Source organism: Colobus angolensis, unplaced genomic scaffold (assembly GCF_000951035.1).
Source record: "Colobus angolensis palliatus isolate OR3802 unplaced genomic scaffold, Cang.pa_1.0 Scaffold245, whole genome shotgun sequence".
Classification (NCBI taxonomy): domain Eukaryota; kingdom Metazoa; phylum Chordata; class Mammalia; order Primates; family Cercopithecidae; genus Colobus; species Colobus angolensis.
Window position 1 is genome coordinate 1,900,147 of NW_012115655.1, and position 24,612 is coordinate 1,924,758.

The 24,612-nt window shown below is 40.1% G+C and overlaps 1 protein-coding gene across 1 annotated transcript in view; it reads left to right on the forward strand.

Moving 5' to 3' along the window:
• The first annotated feature begins 1,462 nt into the window (after window positions 1-1,462).
• The window catches only part of YEATS2 (YEATS domain containing 2), a 95,962-nt gene continuing 72,812 nt past the window's right edge, over window positions 1,463-24,612 (forward strand). The window contains exons 1-7 of the mRNA XM_011945805.1: window positions 1,463-1,575; window positions 3,630-3,727; window positions 4,456-4,548; window positions 7,851-8,096; window positions 10,296-10,408; window positions 14,877-15,038; window positions 23,167-23,278. Of these exons, the coding sequence (XP_011801195.1) occupies window positions 1,476-1,575; window positions 3,630-3,727; window positions 4,456-4,548; window positions 7,851-8,096; window positions 10,296-10,408; window positions 14,877-15,038; window positions 23,167-23,278 (924 nt within the window). The 5' untranslated portion in view covers window positions 1,463-1,475. The remainder of the gene's footprint in view (window positions 1,576-3,629; window positions 3,728-4,455; window positions 4,549-7,850; window positions 8,097-10,295; window positions 10,409-14,876; window positions 15,039-23,166; window positions 23,279-24,612) is intronic.

Consider the following 24,612-nt stretch of genomic DNA (forward strand, 5'->3'; position numbering starts at 1 on the left):
TACAAAAATTAGCTGGGTATGGTGGTGCATGCCTGTAATCTTAGCTACTCAGGAGGCTGAGGCAGGAGAATTGCTTTAACCCGGTAGGTGGAGGCTGCTGTGAGCGAGATTGCACCATTGCACTTCAGCCTGGGCAATAGAGTGAGACTACGTCTCAAATCAATCAATCATTCAATCAGTCAGTCAGTCAGAAACCTGGCTGCTAGAAAATTTAAATTCTGTATATGGCTCATGTTATATTTTTATTGGACAGGACTGGTCTGGCTGATATTTCTGAAACTGACTCATGAAGTATGTATCAGTGCTTAATGAAGCATTTTGCAAGAGGAGCACTATCCAGTAAACTTGTGCAGAGATGTGAATGTTTTGTATCTACACTGAACGATGTAGTTGCTACTAGCCACGGTGACTCTCGACTCTTGAGCACTTATTTTTTTGAGATGGAGTCTTGCTCTGTCGCCCAGACTGGAGTGCAGTGGCGCAATCTCGGCTCACTGCAACTGCTTCCTCCTGAGTTCAAGCAGTTCTCCTGCCTCAGCTCCCAAGTAGCTGGGACTACAGGCGCCCACCACTACGCCTGGCTAATTTTTGTAGTTTTAGTAGAGGCGGGGTTTCACCATATTGGCCAGGCTGGTCTCGAACGCCTGTCATCGTGATCCACCCACTTCTGCTTCTCAAAGTGCTGGGATTACAGGCATGAGCCACCACGCCTGGCCCACAATTGTAAATTTTTTTAAATTTTAATTTAAATAGCCCCATAAGGCTAGTGGCTAATGTACTGGGACAATGAAGGTCTAGAGGATTTATGGGATTTTTTTTTTAAATGAGATTGTTTTATTCAAAGACTTGTATACCTAGGACTTGTTTACCATATTGCAGACTTGTTAATTAGTTTAATATAAGTCTATAGATTTGTGTTTATTTTAATAATGATCAGTAATAGTGATACCTGCTAAGTACCAGAGAAAGGATTTGTGTAATCAGTTATTTATTGAGCCTTTAACTGTGTTGCTTATATCTTCTAATATGCTGAATGCTTAGTGAATTCTAAGACACTGTGTGGGCCAACCATGTTTTCATCGAAGTCTGGTTCCTTTTTTTTCCTTATGAGGGCTCTTCTGTGAAAGCCAGGCTCCTTTTGAAAAGTCTGAACAATGTGTTATTTTGTTCAAGGATTTTCTCTTGAAAGGGAAACCGATGCTTGTTAACAGATGATTATGATTTTTTTTTTTTTGGTGGAAACTTTTAAAATTATGCTTTTGGTCTTAAAAGAAATATGTATATGCATGTATATACACATACACACAGAGTTGCAAGTACCAGTATTATGTAATATTTATTTATTTATTTTGTATATACACATACATTTGTAAGTACTGGTGTGCAGTATTACTTATTAACAACCCAACTATTTAACTTAATAATTAAAAATTATTAATTTATTATTGCTTCACAGTGAAGAACCGAATGTCATCATGTCTGGAATCAAGCGAACCATCAAAGAAACCGACCCTGATTACGAGGATGTATCTGTGGCCCTTCCAAATAAGCGGCATAAAGCAATTGAGAATTCAGGTAGAAATTGACCTGCCTTAGGAAATTATTTCTTTACTGACATATGCCTCCGCTAGAAGACTTACAGGAACTAGAATGAAATGAATTTCCACTGTTGTGTGTAATTTGAAGGGGTTTGTGAGAGAGATTAGCTAAGGGGTCTGTTTAATAGTAATACACCACGTGTACCGTAAAAAGTGGAAGAAGATCTGGCAGGAACATGATCAAGTAGACAGTGAAAGCGAGACAAGCTGTTAGTTTTAGTGATCATTGTATGTTAGGTGTAATCATAAAGTCTATGATAGGTATAAAGGTGTGCTATAATCGTGAGATGGTCATAGGTGGTACATGGTTTTTAATTTTAGTAGGCAACATTTTAATGTGTATAGAAAAAAGAATGATCTCATCAAACTTGTAGTTTCATAGCTACAAGGATAAAGCTAAAATTATTTTTAAATGCTTAATTGTGTTAATTAAATGTGTCATATGGTTCTCAGATGTGGTAGGTATCTTGAAGGCATATGAATGGTGGAAGATTAGGAAACATCTATCCAGTTCAACCCCTGTACTTAGCTGACAGTGGGTAAATTAAGGTTCAGAGACATCAGATTGCTTACCTAACATCGTATAAGTAGTTGAAGAGCAAATCATCAACCGGGTGTCTGTTGTTCCTCAGAATGTCTTTAAGCAAGCTAAAAAAAAATTGCTAAATTTACATTTTTAAAACAAATTATTACCGAACTTCATTAATGTTTATTTAAGTAATCTGCCTAAGTTAATACTTTTAGCAGGGTAAAGACGGCGTCAAAAAGTTATAGCTCAGATGTTGCAATTCCACATAGGATCTGTAGAGTGGAAGTGGTGAAGAAAATTCCTATTTCTGTAAGAGCAGTGAAGTCCTATATATCCCCAAAAGGTCTATCTAGAAGGAAAATTGTTAAATCCAATCCCAAATAATGAAAACGTTTCCCTGCAATTTCCCCCCCTCATTCAGCTGTAATTTTAGGGGAAATACCATTTCCTTTCAATAACAAGCCAAATAAATGTCAGAGTATTATGTAACTGAATTCATTACCCAGGAGCTTCACATGGCATAACTTTTTAAAATAAAAACAAGAATAGGGAAAAGTGATTGTTTTGATAACATTGTACTTCAGTTTAAATTGAATGTAAGTTCCAAAATACCCCCATTCAAGCAGGGGCAGTTTTTTGTCTGCTACTGAGTGACAATATGCTATTCTTTTTCTTGGTATCTAATGCTCACCTTTTTTCCCACCAGAATTTTTCTCAAAGTAAATTTGGTGGGATGCCTCTCTTTGCATATGTTATTTTGTTTTGTGTCTTTTTTTTTTCCCTGTGTCACCCAGGCTGGAGTACAGTGGCGTGATCTTGGCTCACTGCAACCTCTGCCTCCCAAGTTCAAGCAATTCTCCTGCCTCAGCCTCACGAATAGCTGGGCTTACAGGTGCCCCCCACCATGCCCGGATAATTTTTGTATTTTTGGTAGAGACTGGGTTTCACCATGTTGTCCAGGCTGGTCTCAAACTCCTGACCTCAGGTGATCCACCCATCTGGGACTCCCAGAATACTGGGATTACAGGTGCGAGCCACCATGCCCGGTCCCCATTATTGTATTTTATAGCTATTTCCCTCCCCCCAGGATCCAGTCCAGGTCATGCAGGGCATTTAATTGTCATATCTCTTTAGTTTCTCCCAGTCTCCTCAATGCTTTCCTTGTCTTTCTTGTCTTTAATATTTAAATAGCGTAGGCCAATAACTTTATAGAATGTCTTTCAGTTTGAGTTTGTCTAATCTTTCCTTGTGAGTAGATTCAGCATTTTTGGCAGGAATACCACAGAATGATGTGCTCTTTTTAGGGCGTGATACCAGAAAGTACACGAGATCACTTTACACCAATATTAGTGGTTTCAGTTTTTCATCAGTTGGTTAAGGTGATGTCCACTAGGTCTCTCCACTTTAGAGTTACTATTTCTTGGATTTCTTTTGTTGCTTGCTGATGTAAAGGCAGCCACTGATTAATTAGGCCTTGGATGTATTTTATGTTCTTTGTACAGCTCGAGATGCTGCTGTGCAGAAGATTGAGACTATTATCAAGGAACAGTTTGCTCTTGAAATGAAGAATAAGGAACATGAAATTGAAGTCATTGACCAGGTATAATGATGATAAATTGAAAAAAAACACCAAAGCTATTTTGAAAAAAATTTATACATGATTGAAAAATAATCTGTTGAGATGGAGTCATAGTTTGCTTTGTCCTCTTTGCTTTTTTAAATAGCTTTCTTGTTTTGGGGAGAGAAAAATGCTATTTTTTAAATAATGCAATTGCAGAAAGGATTGAAAAAATATTACCTGGAATTCCATGCAAAAAGATAATCTTCTGATAGCGCAGCAAGGTGACTACAGTCAACAGTAACTTATTATACATTTAAAAATGATTAAAAGAGTAAAATTGGATTGTTTGTAACACAAAGGATAAATGTTTGAGGTAATGAGTATCCCATTTACCTTGATATGATTATTTATCGTATGCCACTATCAAAATATCTCACATATCCCATAAACATGTACACTGTGTACCCACAACAATTAAAAATAAAGTTTTTTTAAAAAAGATAATCCCTCTTTGCCCTTGTGCTCAATGTCTTTGTGGATTTTTTTCAGTGAATATACCTATAAATGTACACATTCATTGCAACACTTTCTTTTAAATCTTTGCGAATCTGATGGATGGAAAAGGTCACTTTTATTTGTTTTTCTTTTGATTGTTTGAGAAGTTGAGCTTTTTCTTCGGTCATTCACATTTCTTATTTTGTGAATTGTTCGTACATCTCTTTTGTAATTGCCATTTTTTAAAGTAATGAGTTAACATTTGTTTTTAGCGACTGATTGAAGCAAGAAGGATGATGGATAAACTGCGTGCCTGCATTGTAGCAAACTACTATGCTTCTGCAGGTCTTCTAAAAGTTTCTGAGGTAAGCGTTCCTCATACTCAGTCATTTTCCAGCCACTCATATTTGTTGTCTGAGGGGAAGTTATGTCGATATGGAATCCCTTGCATCTGAAACATTTCTTTTTGTTTTTTTTTTTTTTGAGATGAGTCTCACTCTGTCACCCAGGCTGGAGTGCAGTGGTGTGGTCTTGGCTCACTGCAACCTCTGCCTGCTGGGTTCAGGCGATTCTCCTGCCTCAGCCTCCCGAGTAGCTGGGATTACAGGTGTGTGCTACCATGCCTAGCTCATTTTTGTATTTTTAGTAGAGATGAGATTTCGCCATATTGACCAGGCTATTTTCGAACTCCTGACCTCAGGTGATCCACCCACCTCAGCCTCCCAGAGTGCTGGGATTACAAGCATGAACCACCGTGCCTGACCTGAAACATTTCTTACATTGACCTTCAGAATCCAAGAAGCCTAGCCTACTTCCTGGGAATATACATAGACTATACATAGACTTATCAGTCATTGTGTTCAGCCGTAGTCCTTCGTCATGACTTTCAACATTGTCAGATAATCCTAAGTAACATTTTTTCCGTTTTGTTTGTTTGTTTGTTTTTTTGAGACAGAGTTTCGTTCTTGTTGCCCAGGCTAGAGTGCAATGGCGTGATCTTGGTTCATTGCAACGTCCGCCTCCCAGGTTCAAGTGATTCTCCTGCCTCAGCCTCCCGAGTAGCTGGCATTACAGGCATGCTCCACCACACCTGGCTAATTTTTTTGTACTTTAGTAGAGACGGGTTTCTCCTTGTTGGTCAGGCTGGTCTCAAACTCCTGACTTCACGTGATCCGCCTGCCTTAGCCTCCCAAAGTGCTAGGATTACAGGCGTGAACCACTGCGCCCGGCCTTTCCTTTTTACTTAATTCTTCTCCTCCAAATTGTTAGTATTATGCTAGGCTTTGCAGATATAAAGGTGGTTGAGACCTCCTTGCAACTGGCCCGAGTGCCTCCTCATTTGATTGTGGCCCACTTTGGAGTAAGTTATAAATTGATTGAATTTTCTTTGACCTTTTAGTCTAGTGAATGGCAATGGCAATTTTTAGTTTCAGATTTACCTTGTTTAATGAGCCCTGAATTCTACTTTTTCTTTTCTTTTCTTTTCTTTTTTTTTTTTTTAAAGAGATAGGGGTATCGCTGTGTTGCCAGGCTGGAGTGCAGTAGTTATTCGCAAGCACGATCATAGCTTCACTGCAGCCTCCAACTTCTGGGCTCAAGTAGTCCTCCTGCCTCAGCCTCCTCAGTAGCTAGTACTGCAGCTTTGTTTCTCTAGTTTTTTAAGATTTAAAATGGTCCTCCTACCTTTTTACCTCCATGATACTGACTTTTCGAAGAGACCAGGCCATTTATGAATATCTCAGATTTTGGATTTATGTTTTCCTTGGATTACTTTTTCATCCTTTCTATTTTCTTGTAAACTGGAAGTCAGGTCTAAAGGCTTGGTTATTAATAGATTTGGGTTAAATATTTCTGGCAAGAATACTTCATAGTGATGCTGTGTACTGGATATTCTAGCGTATCAGCAGGCACCTAGTTCCAGGGTGTCCTGCTCGTGATACCGTTTGACCACTTGGTTAATGTGATCACCACTAGGTGATTCCAATTGTAAAGGAATGTTTTTTCCAATTTAGTTTTTGATATGTAAATGAAAAATATCTGCTCTTTTATCCTAGTAATCTGTCTAAATTCAGGCATAGGGGTTAGGATTGACCTGAAATAGGAGTATGTCTTCCTATTTGATATTTTGATAATTTCAGCATAACTTGCATTTGTTTTTTTTTTTCTCTTTTTACTTTCTTTTTCCTAAGTGTTTTCAGCTAGAATTAGTCTCTGCTGAATCACCTCTGGAGCAGTGCTGGCTCCCTGGGAACCAGGGAAGGGCTGGAGGCTAACAGTAAATGGTGCTTGTCCTGTTTAGGCCTTCATGTTACCCTTGGTGCTCTAGGGGCACCTGGTATTCGTGCTGTTCCTGATGCTGTCTTGTAGAAACTAGAGCATTGTTTGGGTTGAATTGTAAGCGGTAGACAGGTGCTTTTACTGTAGCACAGTTTCCAAGATGCATGTTAGAATCGTATTCATTTTCCTAGGGCTACCATAACAAATTAACTACCATAAGCTTCGTGATGTAAAAGGACGGGTTTGTTATCTCAGTATTCTGAAGTCTAGAAGCCCAAAATCAAGGTGTCAGCAGGGCAGTGCTCCCTCCGAAGGCTCCGGGGAAGAATCTTTCCTTGCCTCTTCCTAGCTTCTGAAGGTTGCTGCCAATCTTTAGTATTTCCCGGCTGTAATTTCTTCCTCTGTCATGATGTGGCTGTTTTTCCTCTGTGTGTGTCTTCTCTGTGTGTCTCTGTCCAAGTTTCCCTCTTCTTATAAGCGAGGAGGACTTCACTGACTTCACCTTAACTTGATTACATGAGCAGTGATTCTATCTTTGAATTGTTAGCAGTTCTGATCTGTGCTATTTGATAATCTAGAAATACGCTGATTTTATCCTCTTATGTTCTGATTAGGATTTATTCAAAGATATTTAGGTATGCTTTTGTCTCGTGATCGACTGTTTAATTATTTTTAGTTTTCAGTGGCAAAACATATTTATAGTTCTGAAAAACCTTTATTACTGAAATTCAAGAACTTTGTTGCTTTGAAACACTAGCTTCTGCTTCCTTTTTTCTCACTGAAACCATTAGTTTAATAACACAGTTTTTAAAAGCTAGGCTTCTTAGGAACGTGACTATAGTGTTATCACATTGTAACAGAATACACTTTATTTTGTATACAAGTAACTAAGACACAGAAAAATTCCATAGATGTCTGTACTGAACTGAAGGCAAACTTTGTATATCAGTATCAGTCATTCAAAAATATTCACTATTACATTTTATTACTGTGTGGGGACCATTTTTTTATATACAGCTTTTTATTTTTATATTTCTTTCAGGGATATTTTATTTAGAGCAGTTGATATGTTTGTGTAAAGCAATGTGAGACTTTTAAAGTCAGATTTTATTTTCTGTGTTAACATGTATTATTTCTTATTTACCTCTGGAAGACCCTACATCTCTAGCTGTTAGTGTTAGAAGCTTTACATAATTATTCATCATTCTAATTTTCGTTTTGTTGGTTTAGGCTGTGTTAAGGGGTTGGGATATCATTTTATGAATGTGGGGAGATTTTGAAAGATTTTAAGCATGATCCTGTAATAGATAAGGTTTTGGAGACATCAGATTTTTGCCTGCTTTTGATGGATTTGATTAAAAATTTATTTGCTTGCTTTCATTTTTTGTAGGGATCAAAGACATGTGATACAATGGTTTTTAATCATCCTGCTATCAAGAAATTTTTGGAATCACCATCTAGGTCATCATCTCCTGCCAATCAGAGAGCAGAAACACCATCAGCCAATCATTCAGAAAGTGATTCTTTATCTCAGCACAATGACTTCTTATCTGACAAAGATAATAACAGCAATATGGATATAGAGGAAAGACTCTCAAACAACATGGAGCAGAGACCAAGCCGAAATACTGGAAGAGTATGTAGTTGGGTGGATGTGGGAGGGAGCCACAGGAGAAGGGAACTAGTATTTACTAAAATACGTGCTTGTTATCTCACTGAACTGTCACAGGAATCTTAGGAAATAGGTTTGTTTTCCTTTTATAATGGGGAAACCAAATCTTGATGAGGTTTTATTTGCTCAAAAGTGTCAGAACTGAGAATTAAACCTGAGTGTTTCTTTTTTTTTCTGAGATGGAGTCTTGCTTTATCACCCAGGCTGGAGTGCAGTGCCGCAGTCTCAGCTCACTGCCACCTCCGCCTCCTAGGTTCAAGCGATTTTCCTGTCTCAGCCTCCCAAGTACCTGGGATTACAGACATGTGCTACCATGCCTGGCTAATTTTTTGTATTTTTAGTAGAGACAGGTTTCACCATGTTGGCCAGACTGGTCTCGATCTTCTGACCCTGTGATCCGCCTGCCTCGGCTTCCCAAAGTGCTGGGATTACAGGCGTGAGTCACCGTGCCTGACTTAAACCTGAATGTTTCTGATTTTACAGCCTGGGGATTCTATGCACAGCACAGCTCTTGGATGCTGTTTACATAGGTGTGAAAGAAACCTTCCAGCTCGGCAATTCTGTGATCTTGCTCAAGGTCTTTCCACTCTGTCATGTTTATTCTCTCGAGAGCTGTCGTTCTTCAGCAGTTTCCTGTGAGACTTTATATTCTAAGATGCTTTAGTAGATGGAGGAAGTTTGACAAACAAACAGATTTGAAAAACATTGCTCTTTGATCCTGCCAGTTTGCAATTTGAGCTCCCATCTCAAGCTACTCTGAACTTCTTGATAAAAGTTTTGGCTATAGAGTCATTATTGGATTAGAGCAGTGATTTTTCTCAGCCAGGTGTTCTGTGATAGAGAAAATTTTCAAGTTACTTTCCACATACTTAGACATCAAGAATTTGACTTGTTTTTGATTAAAAAAAAAGTTTGCATTTATTTTTCTGATTATAAATTTGTATGTGTTCATTTTTCAAAATTGTTAAATACAGAAAAGTAAAAAAGAATAGAAAAGTTCATTCGTGAGGCTACCACCCCCAAAATCAGAACTCTTCACTGTTTGGATTTACCTTACCTTTCCAGTATTATTCCTGAGCAAATATTACATGTGTTTTTGTTTTTTTTAGTTAAAAAGAATTTAGGAGACTGGGTGTGGTGGCTCACGCCTGTAATCCCAGCACTTTGCTAAGTCAAGGCAGGTGGATCACCTGAGGTCAGGAGTTCGAGACCAGCCTAACATGGTGAAACTCTGTTTCTGCTAAAAATACAAAAATTACCTGGGCTTAGTGGCGGGCACCTGTAATCCCAGCTACTCGAGAGGCTGAGGCAGGAGAATCGCTTGAACCCAGGAGACGGAGGTTGCACTGAGCTGAGATCACGCCATTACACTCCAACCTGGGTGACAGAGTGAGACTCCGTCTCAAAAAAAAAGAGAATTTAGGGCATAATGGTCATAGAAACTTAACATGTTTTATACAATACATGGTCATTTCTGTATGTATTTATATAACAAACATTTAGCATTTACTATGTACCAGGCACTTACTTCTCATTGAATATTTCTGAGTATTACAAAAGGTTAAAAAGAAGGTAAATTCCATTGACCCCTTTCTCTCTATTCCCGTTTTCCAGAAGTAACCGGTGTAACAGTTTTTTGTGTATCCTTCCAAATCCTATTTGCATATCCAAAGCAGATGTATGTAACTATTGAAAACACACCGGGAGTTACAGTATATAAACTTTGTATAAATTAAGGCAGTTTTTTTTTTTTTTTTGAGGCAGAGTCTCGCTCTGTCGCCCGGACTGGAGTGCAGTGGCCGGATCTCAGCTCCCGAGTAGCTGGGACTACAGGCGCCCGCCACCTCGCCCGGCTAGTTTTTGTATTTTTAGTAGAGACGGGGTTTCACCGTGTTAGCCAGGATGGTCTCGATCTCCTGACCTCGTGATCCGCCCGTCTCGGCCTCCCAAAGCGTTGGGATTACAGGCTTGAGCCACCGCGCCCGGCCGGCAGCTTTTGTAGTAAATTGTTTTAATGCTTTGAGAGGTGCCATGAAGACAGAAAATTTTGTAAATTAAAAAAAAAACTTAGTTATTCCATTTATACTTGTTATGATGTTGTGATTTCTGTCCTGTTGAAAATTGTTCAAAATGAGAATGGATGTTGATTATGATTTTTTTCAGGATGCTTCTAGCGTTACTGGCTCCCATAAAACAGAACAGCGGAATGCTGATCTCACAGATGAGACTTCGCGACTTTTTGTAAAGAAAACAATAGTAGTGGGCAATGTGTCCAAGTGAGTATCCAGTTGAATTTATTTTTATTTGTCCATTTATGTTAATGCTTTGGCATTAATACTTTCATTATAGTATTATAGGAGGAAGAGGCCTCAGGGATTCCCAAGCCTTTAGTTGTTTAAAAAATAAACCACAGTCTAGAGACTTTTTTTTTTTAGACGGAGTGTCACTCAGTCGCCCAGGCTGGAGTGTAGTGGCGCGATCTTGACTCACTGCAAGCTCTGCCTCCCAGGTTCACGCCGTTCTCCTGCCTCAGCCTCCCAAATAGCTGGGACTACAGGCGCCTGCCGCCACGCCTGGCTAATTTTTTCGCATTTTTAGTAGAGACAGGGTTTCACCGTGTTGGCCAGGATGGTCTTGATCTCCTGACCTCATGATCCACCCGCCTTGACCTCCCAAAGTGCTAGGATTAGAGGCGTGAGCCACCGTGCCCGGCCTAGAGACTTTATTAGGGTAATTTTGCTCATTAATGAACAAAGTCAGAATTTGAATCTAGGTCTCCTATTTTTCTTTTCTTTTCCTTTTTTTGAGATGGAGTTTCGCTCTTGTTGTCGAGGCTGGAGTGCAATGGTATGATCTCGGCTCACCGCAACCTCCGCCTCCCAGGTTCAAGCGATTCTCCTCCCTCAGCCTCCGAGTAGCTGGGATTACAGGCGTGTACCACCTCGCCTGGCTAATTTTGTATTTTTAGTAGAGACGGGGTTTCTCCATGTTGGTCAGGCTGGTCTCGAACTCCTGAACTCAGGTGATCTGCCCACCTTGGCCTCACAAAGTGCTGGAATTACAGGTGTGAGCCACCGCACCTGGCCTTTTTTTTTCTTAAATCCTTTTATTACTCTTTTTATACAAATAGCCACAGGGTCAGGGGACTCAGGTCTCCTATTTTTCATTTGGATATTATTTTGTCTGTACTGTCTCTATATTGTGCCATTCTGCCTTGCCTTGCACAATATCCACAAAGGATAAATAAGCGGATGTTTGTTCCAAAATATTGCTGGAGAAGAGGCAGTATAATAACCCCTACACTTGCTTGTGTAGTTTGTAAAATATGCTAATTGTTAGGTATTTGAAAGCCAGTAGAGAATGGTAAATCCTCAGATACTGCCCTCAACTCGAATGTTCAAATTTTCATTTTGTCTCTACATTTACATTCCTGCTTTAGCCATTGTATTAGTTTGTTTTCACACTGTTAATAAAGACATACCCGAGACTGGGTAATTTATATTGGAAAGAGGTTTAATTGACTCACAGTAACACATGGCTAGAGAGGCCTCACAATCATGGCAGAAGGCAAAAGAGAACCAAAGTCATGTCTTAAGTGGAGGCGGGCAAGAGAGCTTGTGTAGGAGAACTACCCCTTTTAAAACCATCAGATCTTGTGAGACTTATTTAATATCACGAAAACAGCATGGGAAAGACTCGTCCCCATGATTCGGTTACCTCCCACTGGGTCCCTCCCAGGACGTGTGGGAATTCTGCAAGCTACAATTCAAGATGTAATTTGGGTGGAGACCCAGCCAAACCTTATCAGCCATTTACTTGTGATTGGCACATCCAAAGTTGAAACCAGATTCTTCTCCCTGGAAAACCTGTTTCCTGTTCTTTTGTTTTGTTTTGAAATGGAAGGATGTACGTATGATGGCTTTCTTTGACTTTTTGTTGTTGTTCTTCAAAACCTTACTTCAGGTCTTTTTTTGTGACTCTAAGGCAAACCAAAGAGGTTTGTATCTAACAAGTCATTAAGACATGAGAATAAAGTAGGTAAGTCTTTTCGGTCACCCATTTGTGGTTATATTTGGGCATAATACTCTTATGGGATTCTATCCTGGTGTTACAGTAGGAAGAGACCTCAGGGAATGTTTTTTCAAGCTCTTTGTTGCTTCAAAAGTGAACCAAGGTCCAGAGATTGGAGTCTCTGCGTTAGTGTGTCTGCCATTATTTCCCTGAGAATAAAATAGGGCTTGGTAAAAATTTCGAAGACATGAGCTTTTACACAAATACATTTCACCAATTGTGTCAATGTGTGTAAGTTTGGAAGAACTCTTGACTACTCTGAACCAGTTCTGTCTTTAGGGGCCTTAGCGAATTCCGAAAAATGCTGATTTGGTTGCCCAAACTGAAATGTTTTTAGTTCATAACAAAAGGTTACTGAGCAGATCTTAAAGGCAGAATTCCTCCCAGCTCCAGAGCCATGTACTTGAACAGTATGATCTCAGGCTGTCATAGAGCAGCTTCATCATTTTTGCCAAGTGTCTAGGGGTAGATAAGAATGTTATAAATCCTCCAAAAACGTGAAAATGTTGAGTAAATATTTGAGCCATGTAAATAGATGGAAGGGATTAAATTAATTTGATGGAGGAAAATTGATTACAGTGGTTAGGATTCTAACTGGTAGCAGTTTAAACTAATTTTCTCATGAAGTTTTATTTGCTGATCCACCCTCATTAGGCATATCCCTTCTATGCTCTCTCTTTGTGATTTTTATCATATTATATGGCCATTTTCTATTTTCATATATTTTTCTCAAATCAGACTGGAATCTCTTTAGGGTAGAAACTGTGTCTTGTCTGGTTTTGTTTTGTTTTTTCGAGACAGAGTTTCACTCTTGTTGCCCAGGCTGGAATGCAATGGTGTGATCTCAGCTCACTATACCCTCCACGTTTGGGGTTCAAGTGATTCTCCTTCTTCAGCCCCCCAAGTAATTGGGATTACAGGCATGCACCGCCACACCTGGATAATTTTGTATTCTTAGTACAGATGGGATTTCATTGATTATTCTCATTTATCAGGCTACTCTCGAACTCATGAACTTGGGTGATCTACCCGACTTGGCCTCCAAAAATGCTGAGGTTACAGGCGTGAGCCACCACGTCTGGCCTTGTCTGGCTTTGTACCTTACAGTATGTATTTAGTAAATATTTGATTGATGAATGCATTGATATACTTATGAAAGGAAAAAATAAACATAACATACACAAACCTGGCGAAATTAATTTTAAAAATTACTCAAAGAAAAAAGAGAAGGCACAAATAATATTAGAAATAGAAAAGAAGACATAACTACAGATGCCGTACTATTAAAGAGATAAGAAACTATTAACTTCTTTATGCCAATACATTTAAAAATTTAGATGAAATGATTGTTTAGCCCCAATTTTCTTGTGGCCTAGGGGGTCTGCCTGAATTTCCAGACCTGGCTTTTTCTGGGCCAGCCTGTCTTGTAAAGATGTCATCTCTCCCCAAATCGATTTGTAGATATTCCAGTTAAAATCCCAACAGGGTTCATGACTTTCATAGGCTGGAAGAGTAAAGGGCCAAGATCTGTCAAGAACACTCCTCAAGAGCTAGGCTAGGCAACTTGGCCCCCCCTTATTATGAAGGATTAGCACTAAGCATAGATGAGCATTTAGAAGGCCTGACCATATTTTCTACACAAATCTAAGAAGGGGGCCTCATACCGAAATAAAGACAGGGCCCATAAATGGGAGTTTTGGATGCTAGTTTTACCATCATCATGACTTAAGGGAAATGTCATGTTTTGGCTTTCAGAAGGCGGGAAACTAGGTGTAATCTTCTTGGCAACCATGAGAGTCAACAGAAAGGCCCAAAGCTGTAGCATCCTGAAACCTGTATGAAATCAACCCGAAGGCTTAGAGGTTCCCTAACCTAGGAATAAAAATATGCCAGTTTATTTCCACCTTATGTATTTATTTGGCAGGAAAAACAAGTTTGCCTTTTTTAAAAATTGCACACCAAATAAGCAGAACAACACAAACTTTCAACAGAATGTCCCTTAAACCAAATTCATGTTTTATTTAATTATTTTGTTTTAGTTCATTAATTTTATTGTAATTTTTTGAAGTAGGGTCTTGCTCTGTCACCCAGACTGAAGTGTAGTGATGTGATCGTAGCTCACTGCAGCCTCAAACTCCTGGGCTCAGGCAGTGCTCCTACCTCATCAGCCTTCCAGCTAGCTAGGACTATAGGTGTGGGCCACCATGCCTGGCTGAGTTTAAAATATTAGGTGGGAGGATTGTAGTTATAGTTGTAGTTCACTCTTGGAGATTACTGTCTCACTGAGCAGGCATTGTCTTCTTGTAGCCAGTTGTTACCACACTAATTATATTAGCTGATTTTACTCCCCTCTGGAAATAGCTAAACATGGGGATGGGGTCTTGCTATGTTGCTCAGGCTGATCTCTGGCTCCTTACCTCGAGCAGTCCTCCCGTCTCAGCCTCCCGAAGTGCTGGCATTGTAATGTGGACCAGCCACTGCATCCAACCCCAACTATGTTTTAGAAAGAAAGAAAAACAAAATGATTAACTTGCAAAGACTCATTTTGTTTAGATGATGTAGCTGTTAAATATTGCAGGAATTTTAACCTTGTTTTTAAGTTTAGGTAGGAGTTAATTATTTTGTTAGGTTTTTGAAGGACAAAATTCAGGTTTCTTTTTTCTTCTTCTCTAGGTATATACCTCCGGATAAGAGGGAAGAAAATGACCAGTCAACTCATAAGTGGATGGTATATGTCCGAGGGTCCCGTAGAGAACCCAGCATTAATCATTTTGTCAAGAAAGTTTGGTTCTTCCTTCATCCCAGCTATAAACCAAATGACCTTGTGGAAGTTAGGTAAGCACACTTGAGTTATTTAACCTAAATTGAAATACAAATTTATTTTTGAAGTGGAAGAAAAGTAATGTAACTTCAGAACATTTCCTGGAAATGTAATAATAATTGAGAATTGGCTCTTAGTCAAAATGTAGTTGTAGGCCAGGCGGGGTGGCTCACGCCTATAATCCCAGCACTTTGGGAGGCTGAGGCGAGCGGATCAGGCAGTCAGGAGATCGAGACCATCCTGGCTAACATGGTGAAACCCTGTCTCCACTAAAAATGCAAAAAATTAGCTGGGTATGGTGGTGGGTGCCTGTAGTTCCAGCTACTTGAATGTCATGAACCCAGGAGACAGAGCTTGCAGTCAGCGGAGATCACGCCACTGCACATCAGCTAGGGTGACAGAGCTAGACTCTGTCTCAAAAAAAAAAAAAAAAAAATGTAGTTGTAGTTGTAGTTCACTCTCTCAGATTAGTATCTCACTGAGCAGGCATTGTCTTCTTCTATCCCATTGTTACCACACTAATTATATTAGCTGATTTTGCTCCCCTCTGGAAACAGCTAAACTTGTTTTTATAGATAGAGATGCATATGAAAACGTTACTTCTTTTTATGAATATCAGAATATAACAGAAGTAAATATAGTATTCTTTTTTTTTTTTGAGACGGAGTCTTGCTCTGTCACCCAGGCTGGAGTGCAGTGGCCAGATCTCAGCTCACTGCAAGCTCCGCCTCCCGTGTTCACGCCATTTTCCTGCCTCAGCCTCCCGAGTCGTTGGGACTACAGGCGCCGCCACCTCGCCCGGCTAGTTTTCTTTTTTTTTTTTGTATTTTTAGTAGAGACGGGGTTTTACCGTGTTAGCCAGGATGGTCTCGATCTCCTGACCTCGTGATCCGCCCGTCTCGGCCTCCCAAAGTGCTGGGATTACAGGCTTGAGCCACCGCGCCCAGCCAGAAGTAAATATAGTATTCTAACGTTATAGACTAATTAATGCTGAAAGTTCCCCATGATCTCACTCTCTCGGATGTAACTCCCATTCATATTTCTTCTGTACATATTCAAGTGTTGTATAGTTGTTTTGTTGTTACTGTTATTTCACCAAGATGGAATGATTATATATATTGTTGCGAAATTTGCTTCTATCATTTGGATGTATTCTTTACTTTTTTTTTTTTGAGACGGAGTTTCACTTTTGTCTCCCAGTCTAGAGTGCAGTGGTGCACTCTGGACTTACTGCAACCTCCGCTGCTTGGGTTCAAGTGATTCTTCTGCCTTAGCCTCCCAAGTAGCTGGGATTACAGGTGCCCACCACCACGCTTGGATAATTTTTTTGTATTTTTAGTAGAGACAGGGTTTCACCATGTTGGCCGGGCTGGTCTCAAACTCCTGACCTCGGGTGATCCGCCCACCTTGGCCACCCAAAGTGCTGGGATTACAGGCGTGAGCTACCATGCCCAGCCTTACTCTTTACATCTTTATATGATGTTACACACACACACACACACATATATATATATATATATTTTTTTTTTTTTTTTTTTTGAGACAAAGTCTCACTGTGTCACCCAGGCTGGAGTGCAGTGGCACGATCTCGACTCACTGCAACCTCCACCTCCTGGGTTCAAGCAATTCTCATGCTTCAGCCTCCCAGGTAGCTGTGATTACAGGTGCACGCCACCATGCCGGGCTAATTTTTGTATATTTTGTAGAGACAGTTTCGCCATGTTGGCCAGACTGGTCCTGAACTCCTGAGCTCAAGCACCCGGCCCACCTTGGCCTCCCAAAGTGCTGGGATTACAGGCATGAGCCACCACGCTCGGCCCATATTGATTGTATAAATGCACTGTGGAAGTGGTTGTTGGTTATTATCAGTGAAATATCTGTTCTCTGCTATGTTCAGAGCCCAACTCTTAAAACAAAACATTGCTGCCTCCTGAGAACTCTGCTTCTTCTTTAACCCTTTCAAGTGATGGTGGCTTTTTTTTTTTTCTCTCCCACACACCACTGGGCCTGAGGATGGGGAAGGTGTCTTCCTTGATCATATGTATGGCTTCCAGACCACCTTTCCCTGCCAAGGGTGACTGGGGAAGTTAGTAGATAGTAGTAGATAGTTAGTAGTTAGTAGTAGCAGAGGAGGAGTAGCAGCCTCAACGGAGCTGAGGCTTTTTGGAAAAGGGGGAAAGGTATCAACACCTGGTTTACTGATTTTTCTCTCTGCCATAACTCTTGCTGTCATTCTTAAGGATTTTGCATACATACAGACAATTCATCCAAAACCATGGTCTCTTGGTTCTTTGATTTCTTCACTTTGATGCTTAGGTTATTTTAGGGATATATCATAGACTCTAAGCTGAATAAGGAGAGAAGATAACGTATATAGGAGCAGTGATGGCTGGTGAAAAGTTTTGTGGGCAAGAAATAGAAGTCTTCGTGAAGTCAAAGAATAGTTGGATTGGGGTGAAACTGGAAAGATAAGGGTTGGTGGTCAGAAAGTGAAATAGGCTGGGCGTGATGGCTCAGGTCTGTAATCGCAGCTCTTTGGGAGGCCAAGGCGGGCAGATCACGAGGTCAGGAGGTTGAGACCATCCTGGCCAACATGGTGAAACCTGTCTCTACTAAAAATACAAAAATTAGCTGGGCGTGGTGGCTCGTGCTTGTAATCCCAGCCACTCAGGAGGCTGAGGCAGGAGAATCGCTTGAACCAGGGAGTCGAAGGTTGCAGTGATCCGAGATCGTGGCACTGTGCTCTAGCCTGGCGGCAGAGCGAGACTCCGTCTCAAAAAAGAAAGTGGAATATTTGGAAATAAGATTTTTGTAGGTAGGTACGGTATGTTTTTCTTCTTATGTATTAATTATATTTTTATTGATGATAGAACTCTAATATACCCAAAAGGATGGGATTAAAAACTAATTACATAAAACCCTTAATACTTAAAAATGCAATACCAGTGCCTATTTTATTTTTCTGTTCTCATACCAGAAATGAGAATTTGTAAAACACATTATTTCTTTTAATTTGCAAAAACCATCCTGCAGTAATTAATGAGATTTATTTGCTATGAAGTCTTTACTAATCTGCGGGCAGAGGTGTGGCAAATCACTTATCAAGATATATTGTAACAGTGAGAAAATCCAAAGAAAGGATTGTGCTGCAGCTCCTTATCCAGTTTCTCTTTCATCCCGCTGGAGTGTTTTCTGCTAGTAGTAAATGAACTTTGTTTCATTATGTGTATGAGGTTTGACGTCATCAAAATTGCCTGTCTTATTTTCAGCCTGATCTCTGCCACTCTGACAGTGTCTGCTGTGCCACGCCTGAGCAGTTAGCTGTTCACAGCCTGGCAGCACACACCTTTACAACATACCTTTTCCCATAGCAAGTCAAACTTCATTAACAACAATAGTAGGATTTGTAAATGGTATTTTAAAAGAGATTATTGCTTATGTGCTTCTGGTTTTTAAAACTCCTGGAGAAATCATATGCTGTGATTGACCGTAGCTCTGTGTTTAATAGCAGATAATGTATGTAAGTCTATTACTACACTTGCTCATTTACATGTATGTCTCACCAGATTTAGAACTTCTCGATGTTTAGGACCTTATCTTGTCTTAATATCTCCAGGGTGGGCCGAGCACGGTGTCTCATGCCTGTAATCCCAGCACTTTGGGAGGCTGAGGCAGGTGGATCACGAGGTCAGGAGTTTGAGACCAGCCTTGACAACATGGTGAAACCTTGTCTGTACTAAAAATACAAAAAAAAAATTAGCCAGGCCTGGTGGCGTGTGCCTGTAGTCCCAGCTACTCAAGAGGCTGAGGCAGGAGAGTTGCTTGAACCTGGGAGGCAGAGGTTGCAGTGAGCCAAGATCATGCCACTGTACTGCAGCCTAGTTGACAGAGCAAGACTCTGTCTCAAAATAAATAAAAAATAAATAAATAAATATCCCCATGCATAGTTCCTAGCATGTAGTAAATGCTCATTTTGTGTTTTTTAAAATTTTTAATTTTTTAAAATTTTTTATTTTTTTGAGACAGAGTCTTGCTCTGTTTCCCAGGCTGGAGTGCAGTGGTTCAATCTTGGCTCACTGCAAGCTCTGCCTCCCAGGTTCACGCCATTCCCCTGCCTCAGCCTCCTGAGTAGCTGGGACTACAGGCGCCTGCCACCAAGCCCAGCTAATGTTTTTGTATTTTTAGTAGAGATGGGGTTTCACTGTATTAGCCAGGATGGTCTCGATCTCCTGACCTCGTGATCCACCCGGCTCAGCCTCCCAAAGTGCTAGGATTACAGGCGTGAGCCACTGTGCCCAGCCAATTTCGTTTATTTTTTTAGAGACAGAGTCTTGCTCTATTATCCAGGTGGGAGAACAGTGCCATGATTATAGCTTGCTGCAGCCTCGACCTCCTGGGCTCAAACTATCCTCCCATTTCAGCCTCCTGAGTAGCTAGGGCTGTAGGTGTGTGCCACCTATGTCCAGCTAATTTTTTTTACCCAGGCTGGTCTCGAACTCCAGGCCTCAAGCAGTCCTCCTGCCTTGGCTTCCCAGAGTGCTGGGATTACAGGTGTGAGCCATGTACCCAGCCTCATTTTATGTTTGATACTGAGTGAATTATTGAATTCATGAAATGGGCCATTCCATTTGGAGGTAGCTGGTTTCGTTTGGAAGTTTTTAATTATATTGAGCAGAAATCTAACTTCCTCTAACTTCTAAACAGTAAGCTTTTCATATGCTTTGTGTACCACTCAGAATCATCATAATCCCTTTTCCTTGTATGGTTGTTTAGATATTTGAAAGCAATTAGTGGGTCTCATCCATATTTGTATCAGTTGTCACTTGTGTGACTTTGTGTTCCTTTGCCATTCAGGTTATATTCTTTGGCATACTCCAGTTTATCTATATTCCTTTTAAAATAACCTTTTTAGAACTGAACCTAAAACTCCAGATATGGTGTAACCAATATAAAGTAGGTTAGGACTGTTAACATATGTCCTAGGTTTACTTATAACTCTTATGTTCTTTGCAGGACTCTGAAGATGTTTGTTGTGTTAGGTATCTAAAGTAATTTAACCAATAAGGGAGGATTTTTGCAGCTGCCTTGAAACTTGGGGTTAATCTTACTTCTGGATCAAAGCACAAATGTTTTTCTTACACATCCTGACTCTCTTCATCACAGCACATTACCTGACAAAGAGATGGGTGGATTCTGCTCTTATTGAAGCACTTTTTTCCACATTTGTTCAGTTGTCAGGACAACCTTAGCCAAGTTCCTAAAAGCTGCGACTATAAACTTTGCTTTTTTTTAGGTACAAGATAGTCACTAGATATGTGCTAGGCTCAGGGTTTGATACAGGGATTGTGAAGAGCACAGGACTCTGCCTTTGGGAAACCACGTGGAGTGTTCCTGCCCTTGGTGTGTGTGAAACTGGAGCGGGCCAGCTCCCCAAAGGAATCCTAGTGAGCCTCTTCCAAACCTTCCTATCAGTTTTATTTCACTCGAATGTAGGAACTCTCTAGAGCAGCACTGTCCGATAGAAATATACTGTGAGCTACATCTGTAATTTGAAATTTTTGAGTAGCTACATTAGAGGAGTAAGTACCCAGAAGAAGTGATGTAGGCATTCCATGCCCTGCACAGTCGGGCAATATCCAGTCATATTATTGTGCATACTAGGGAGAGTGGTCTGGGAAGTGAGGTCTGTCACCTTGGGGATGTAGACTAGCACACAGTGGCTAAAGCATGGCCCTGGAGCCTATTGCTTGAGTTTGAATTCTGGTTCTACTGCTTATTTGCTGTGTGACCTTGGCAAGTTAATTATTCAGCCTCACTGTGTCTCAGAGGGGATATTTCATAGTGTGGTTATAAAGATTAGGTAAGTTAATAGTGCTAAAGGGCTTAGAACACTGATTGGGTCATAGCAAAAGTGAAACGTAGGAAAGCAGTGTTTGTTGCCACTCTTGTTGTGGGGAGCAGAGATGTTCATTCTGAAAAAACTTGAGGGAATGCTTTGGTTCTTTTAAAGGGCTTTCATGTGGAGGAAGGATTTACTCTTTGTGATTCCAGATGGCATATCTGGAATTAACATGCAGGAGGTAGAAGAAGCCATTTTATAATAGAGCTGTTCAGAAATGTAACAGAGGATCTCATGAAGTAGTGAGTTCAGGGTCACTCGGAGTGACGCTAAAAAAGACTGGCCATTTGAATAAATTAGTCGAGCAAGGAGCTGTACTCCATTCTGTGTTTCTAATAAAGCCATTTTTGTTTAATCTCCATAATCTTACGGTTTCTCCCTCTTGGTGTCATTGATTTATTTCACCTTCTATGAGGAATCTAGAAATACTGAAGTTTGTTCAGGGGAGGCAGTCCTTTATTGGTGAAGTAACATATTTTGAAGTATACCATTTCCATAAATAGTGTTGTTATAGGTCTTAGGTTCTTTTTTTGCTTCTAAAAATATGGTTATGGAGGAATTTCCTGTTAAAGAGCATTGTTCGTTTTTCCTGGCTTTGTGCTGTCTTCTCTAGCAGCAGTCTTTCCTGCCTGTTCACTAAAGGTTAGGCCATGTATATAAATTGAGAAGCACACCTAATTTAGCATATTCATTGAGAGAAGTTCAGCATTCAGTGTGATTGAGGCATATTGCAAATGAGTTTAGACTTAACATTTAGCTTTACTGGAATTTAAAGAACCAAAGTTCACATCAGTAGAATTTCTGTTAATTGACTCAAGTACACCATGCCTCTAGGCTCCCCTCTGTCTCTGGCTGTGGGTCCCATTTCAGACTGTCTCAAGTCTACCTTCTCGTTTGACCCCAAGCAGGAATGTATACCAACATCGCAGCGGCTTCTCTTAGCTCCTGTGCACCTGGTTTCTTCCATCTAGGCCATACTAGTTTGCTTTCTTTTCTCTTTGGCTTGTAAGGTATTTATTAATTTCCCTGCTTTCTAGGCTCCCCTTATACACAGGGATTTTTCCTGTCCCGGGCTCCGTTGTTAGCTCCTGGCTCTGGGCTCGTTAAATCACATCTGTTAACACTCCTCTCAGGTTGTGTTCTTGAACTCTGCACTCACTCAATTCAGTTTTCCAAAAACACCATCTGTTGAGTTTCTTTCTCCTTGTCCTTTTCTTTTTGAGATGGAGTCTCGCTCTGTCTCTCAGGCTGGAGTGCGGTGGTGTGATCTCAGCTCACTGCCGTCTCCGCCTCTGCCCCCGGGTTCAAACCATTGTCGTGGCCTCTCAAAGTGCTGTGATTACAGGCATGAGCCACCGTGCCCAGCCTCCTTGTAATTTTGATATCTTCTCTCATTACTAATTCTAAGCCAGGATTCACAATGAATATTTTCATTTTAAAAGCATTCTCTCTCTTCCCTATGGACTTAAACCATATTGTTTTGAGTACTTAATGATATCTCAATTAAATTTCTAAATTTCTTTATTATGGAAAATTTCAAACATATACAGAAGTAAAGAGTATAATGAACCTTCTTGTGCCCATCACCAGTTAATAACAATTTGCTCTTCTTTTCCATCAATTCCCACTCCCCCCTTTTTTTCTTTCACAAATTACATTGTGCTGAGAATTCTCCAGTCCAGTTAGCATGCACACACATTCCTCTCTGCCCACTAAAATCAGTTGTAGTCACTATTCAGGGAAGGTCATATTGTGAACGTACGATCTTTCTTTAAGTCTTCTTAGCAGAGAGTTTCAAATAAATTGTCACTTTCAGTTGAGCACATTCATGATTCATTTTGTTTCTGCCTCAGTGGAGGAATAAATACAAGGGTTTAGGGTAGGGAACGTATATCTCATGGCCTGTATCTGTCAGATGCCAATTAAGGATCCTGGCCCTCTAGTGACATTCATCAGATCACCTTAGTTCCCTCGTGTGTGAAAATGACATTGGATTATATAGTCTAAGTTTACTCTCTTAGCATTCAGTAATTGAAAGTTTAATAGAGGTTTGAGTTGAATTTTTTTCTTTTATAATTTAGCATTTTAGCCAAATTCAGCGTATTGATTTAGTTTTAAATAAGGAAAACTAAATGGTTCTCAGAAGACAGTGAATTTCTGATTTATCCATTATCAGAAAACTTTTCCTGTGTAGGATGAGAGAGTGAACATGCATGAACGTGTTAATATCTGCTTTTCCATAGAGAGCCTCCTTTTCACCTGACCAGAAGAGGCTGGGGTGAGTTTCCCGTCAGAGTTCAAGTTCACTTTAAGGACAGCCAGAACAAGCGGATAGATATCATACATAATCTGAAGGTATTGTAACAAAACATCGCTCCCTAGTTTTGAAGTCTCTTTGTACCAGCTACAGTTGATCCTTGAACAACATGGGGGTTAAGGGCCCCCTCGCAATCAAAAGTTCATATACAACTTTAGACTCCCCCAAAACTTAACTATTAATAGCCTACTGTTGACGGCAAACCTTCCTAATAGTGTAAATAGTCAACACATATTTTGTATGTTATATATGTATTATGGACTATATTCTTACAATAAAGTAAGCTGGAGAAAAGAACTGTTATTAAGAAAATCAAAAGGAATAGAAAGTATATTTACTATTCATTAAGTGGCAGTGGATCATCTTCGAGGTCTTTATCCTCGCCATCTTCACATTGAGTAGGCTGGGAAAGAGGAGGGATTGGTCGTGCTGCCTCGGGTGGCAGAGGTGGAAGAAAATCCATATGTAAGCGGATCTGTGCAGTTCAAACCCATGTTCAAGGGTCAACTGTATTCAAAGTGGGAGTGTTAGGTCTTCTGCAAGAAGTGACTAAGAATAGTGGGGGGAGGAGGAGATAGTATTTCTGAGTGTGTTATGCTTACTGCTACAACACAACTTTGTCCTCTGATGCAACCCTCAGAGAGAGAATCACTCTATAGGACAATGTATATCCTTTAAAAAGATGAACAAAGTGGTCAGATAATCAGAATGCATGAATATTTGATCAGACCTCAACATCAGTGTGTTTCTGGGGGCTAAGTTACTGAAATCTTTTTTAAATCTGTTTACTTTTCTATGAAGTGGGGCAAATAATAATGTTTGTAAAGACAGAAGTGAACATGTCTTGGAAATGATAAAGTACTATACAAGATTGTAATACTTTTGTATTATAAGAAATCCTTTAATGATGAATGTGGCCATGTGGTTTATGGTGCAGCCATTGTAAATTATATCTTATGAAGTGTTGTCTATCCACAGGGAGAACTGCCCTTATAGGAAATGAAACGCAGAGTACAGGCATACTTTGTTTCATTGCACTTTGCTTATTGTGCTCAGTATATATTCTATTTGTAAAAAATGGAAGATTTGTGGCAACCCCGTATCAGACAACTCTGTGAGCACCATTTTTCCAACATCATATGCTCATTTGTGTCTTTCTGTCACATTTTGGTAATTCCTGAAATATTTCAAACTTTTTTATTATTAAATCTGTTTTGATGATCCTGTGGTCGATGTTACTGCTATTTTGGGGCACGACAAACCATGCTCATATAGGAGGATGAACATAATTGATCAGTGTTATGTGGATTCTGAATGCTCCAGCAACCAGTCATTCCCCATCTCATTCCCTCTTTTGGGGCCTTCCTATTCT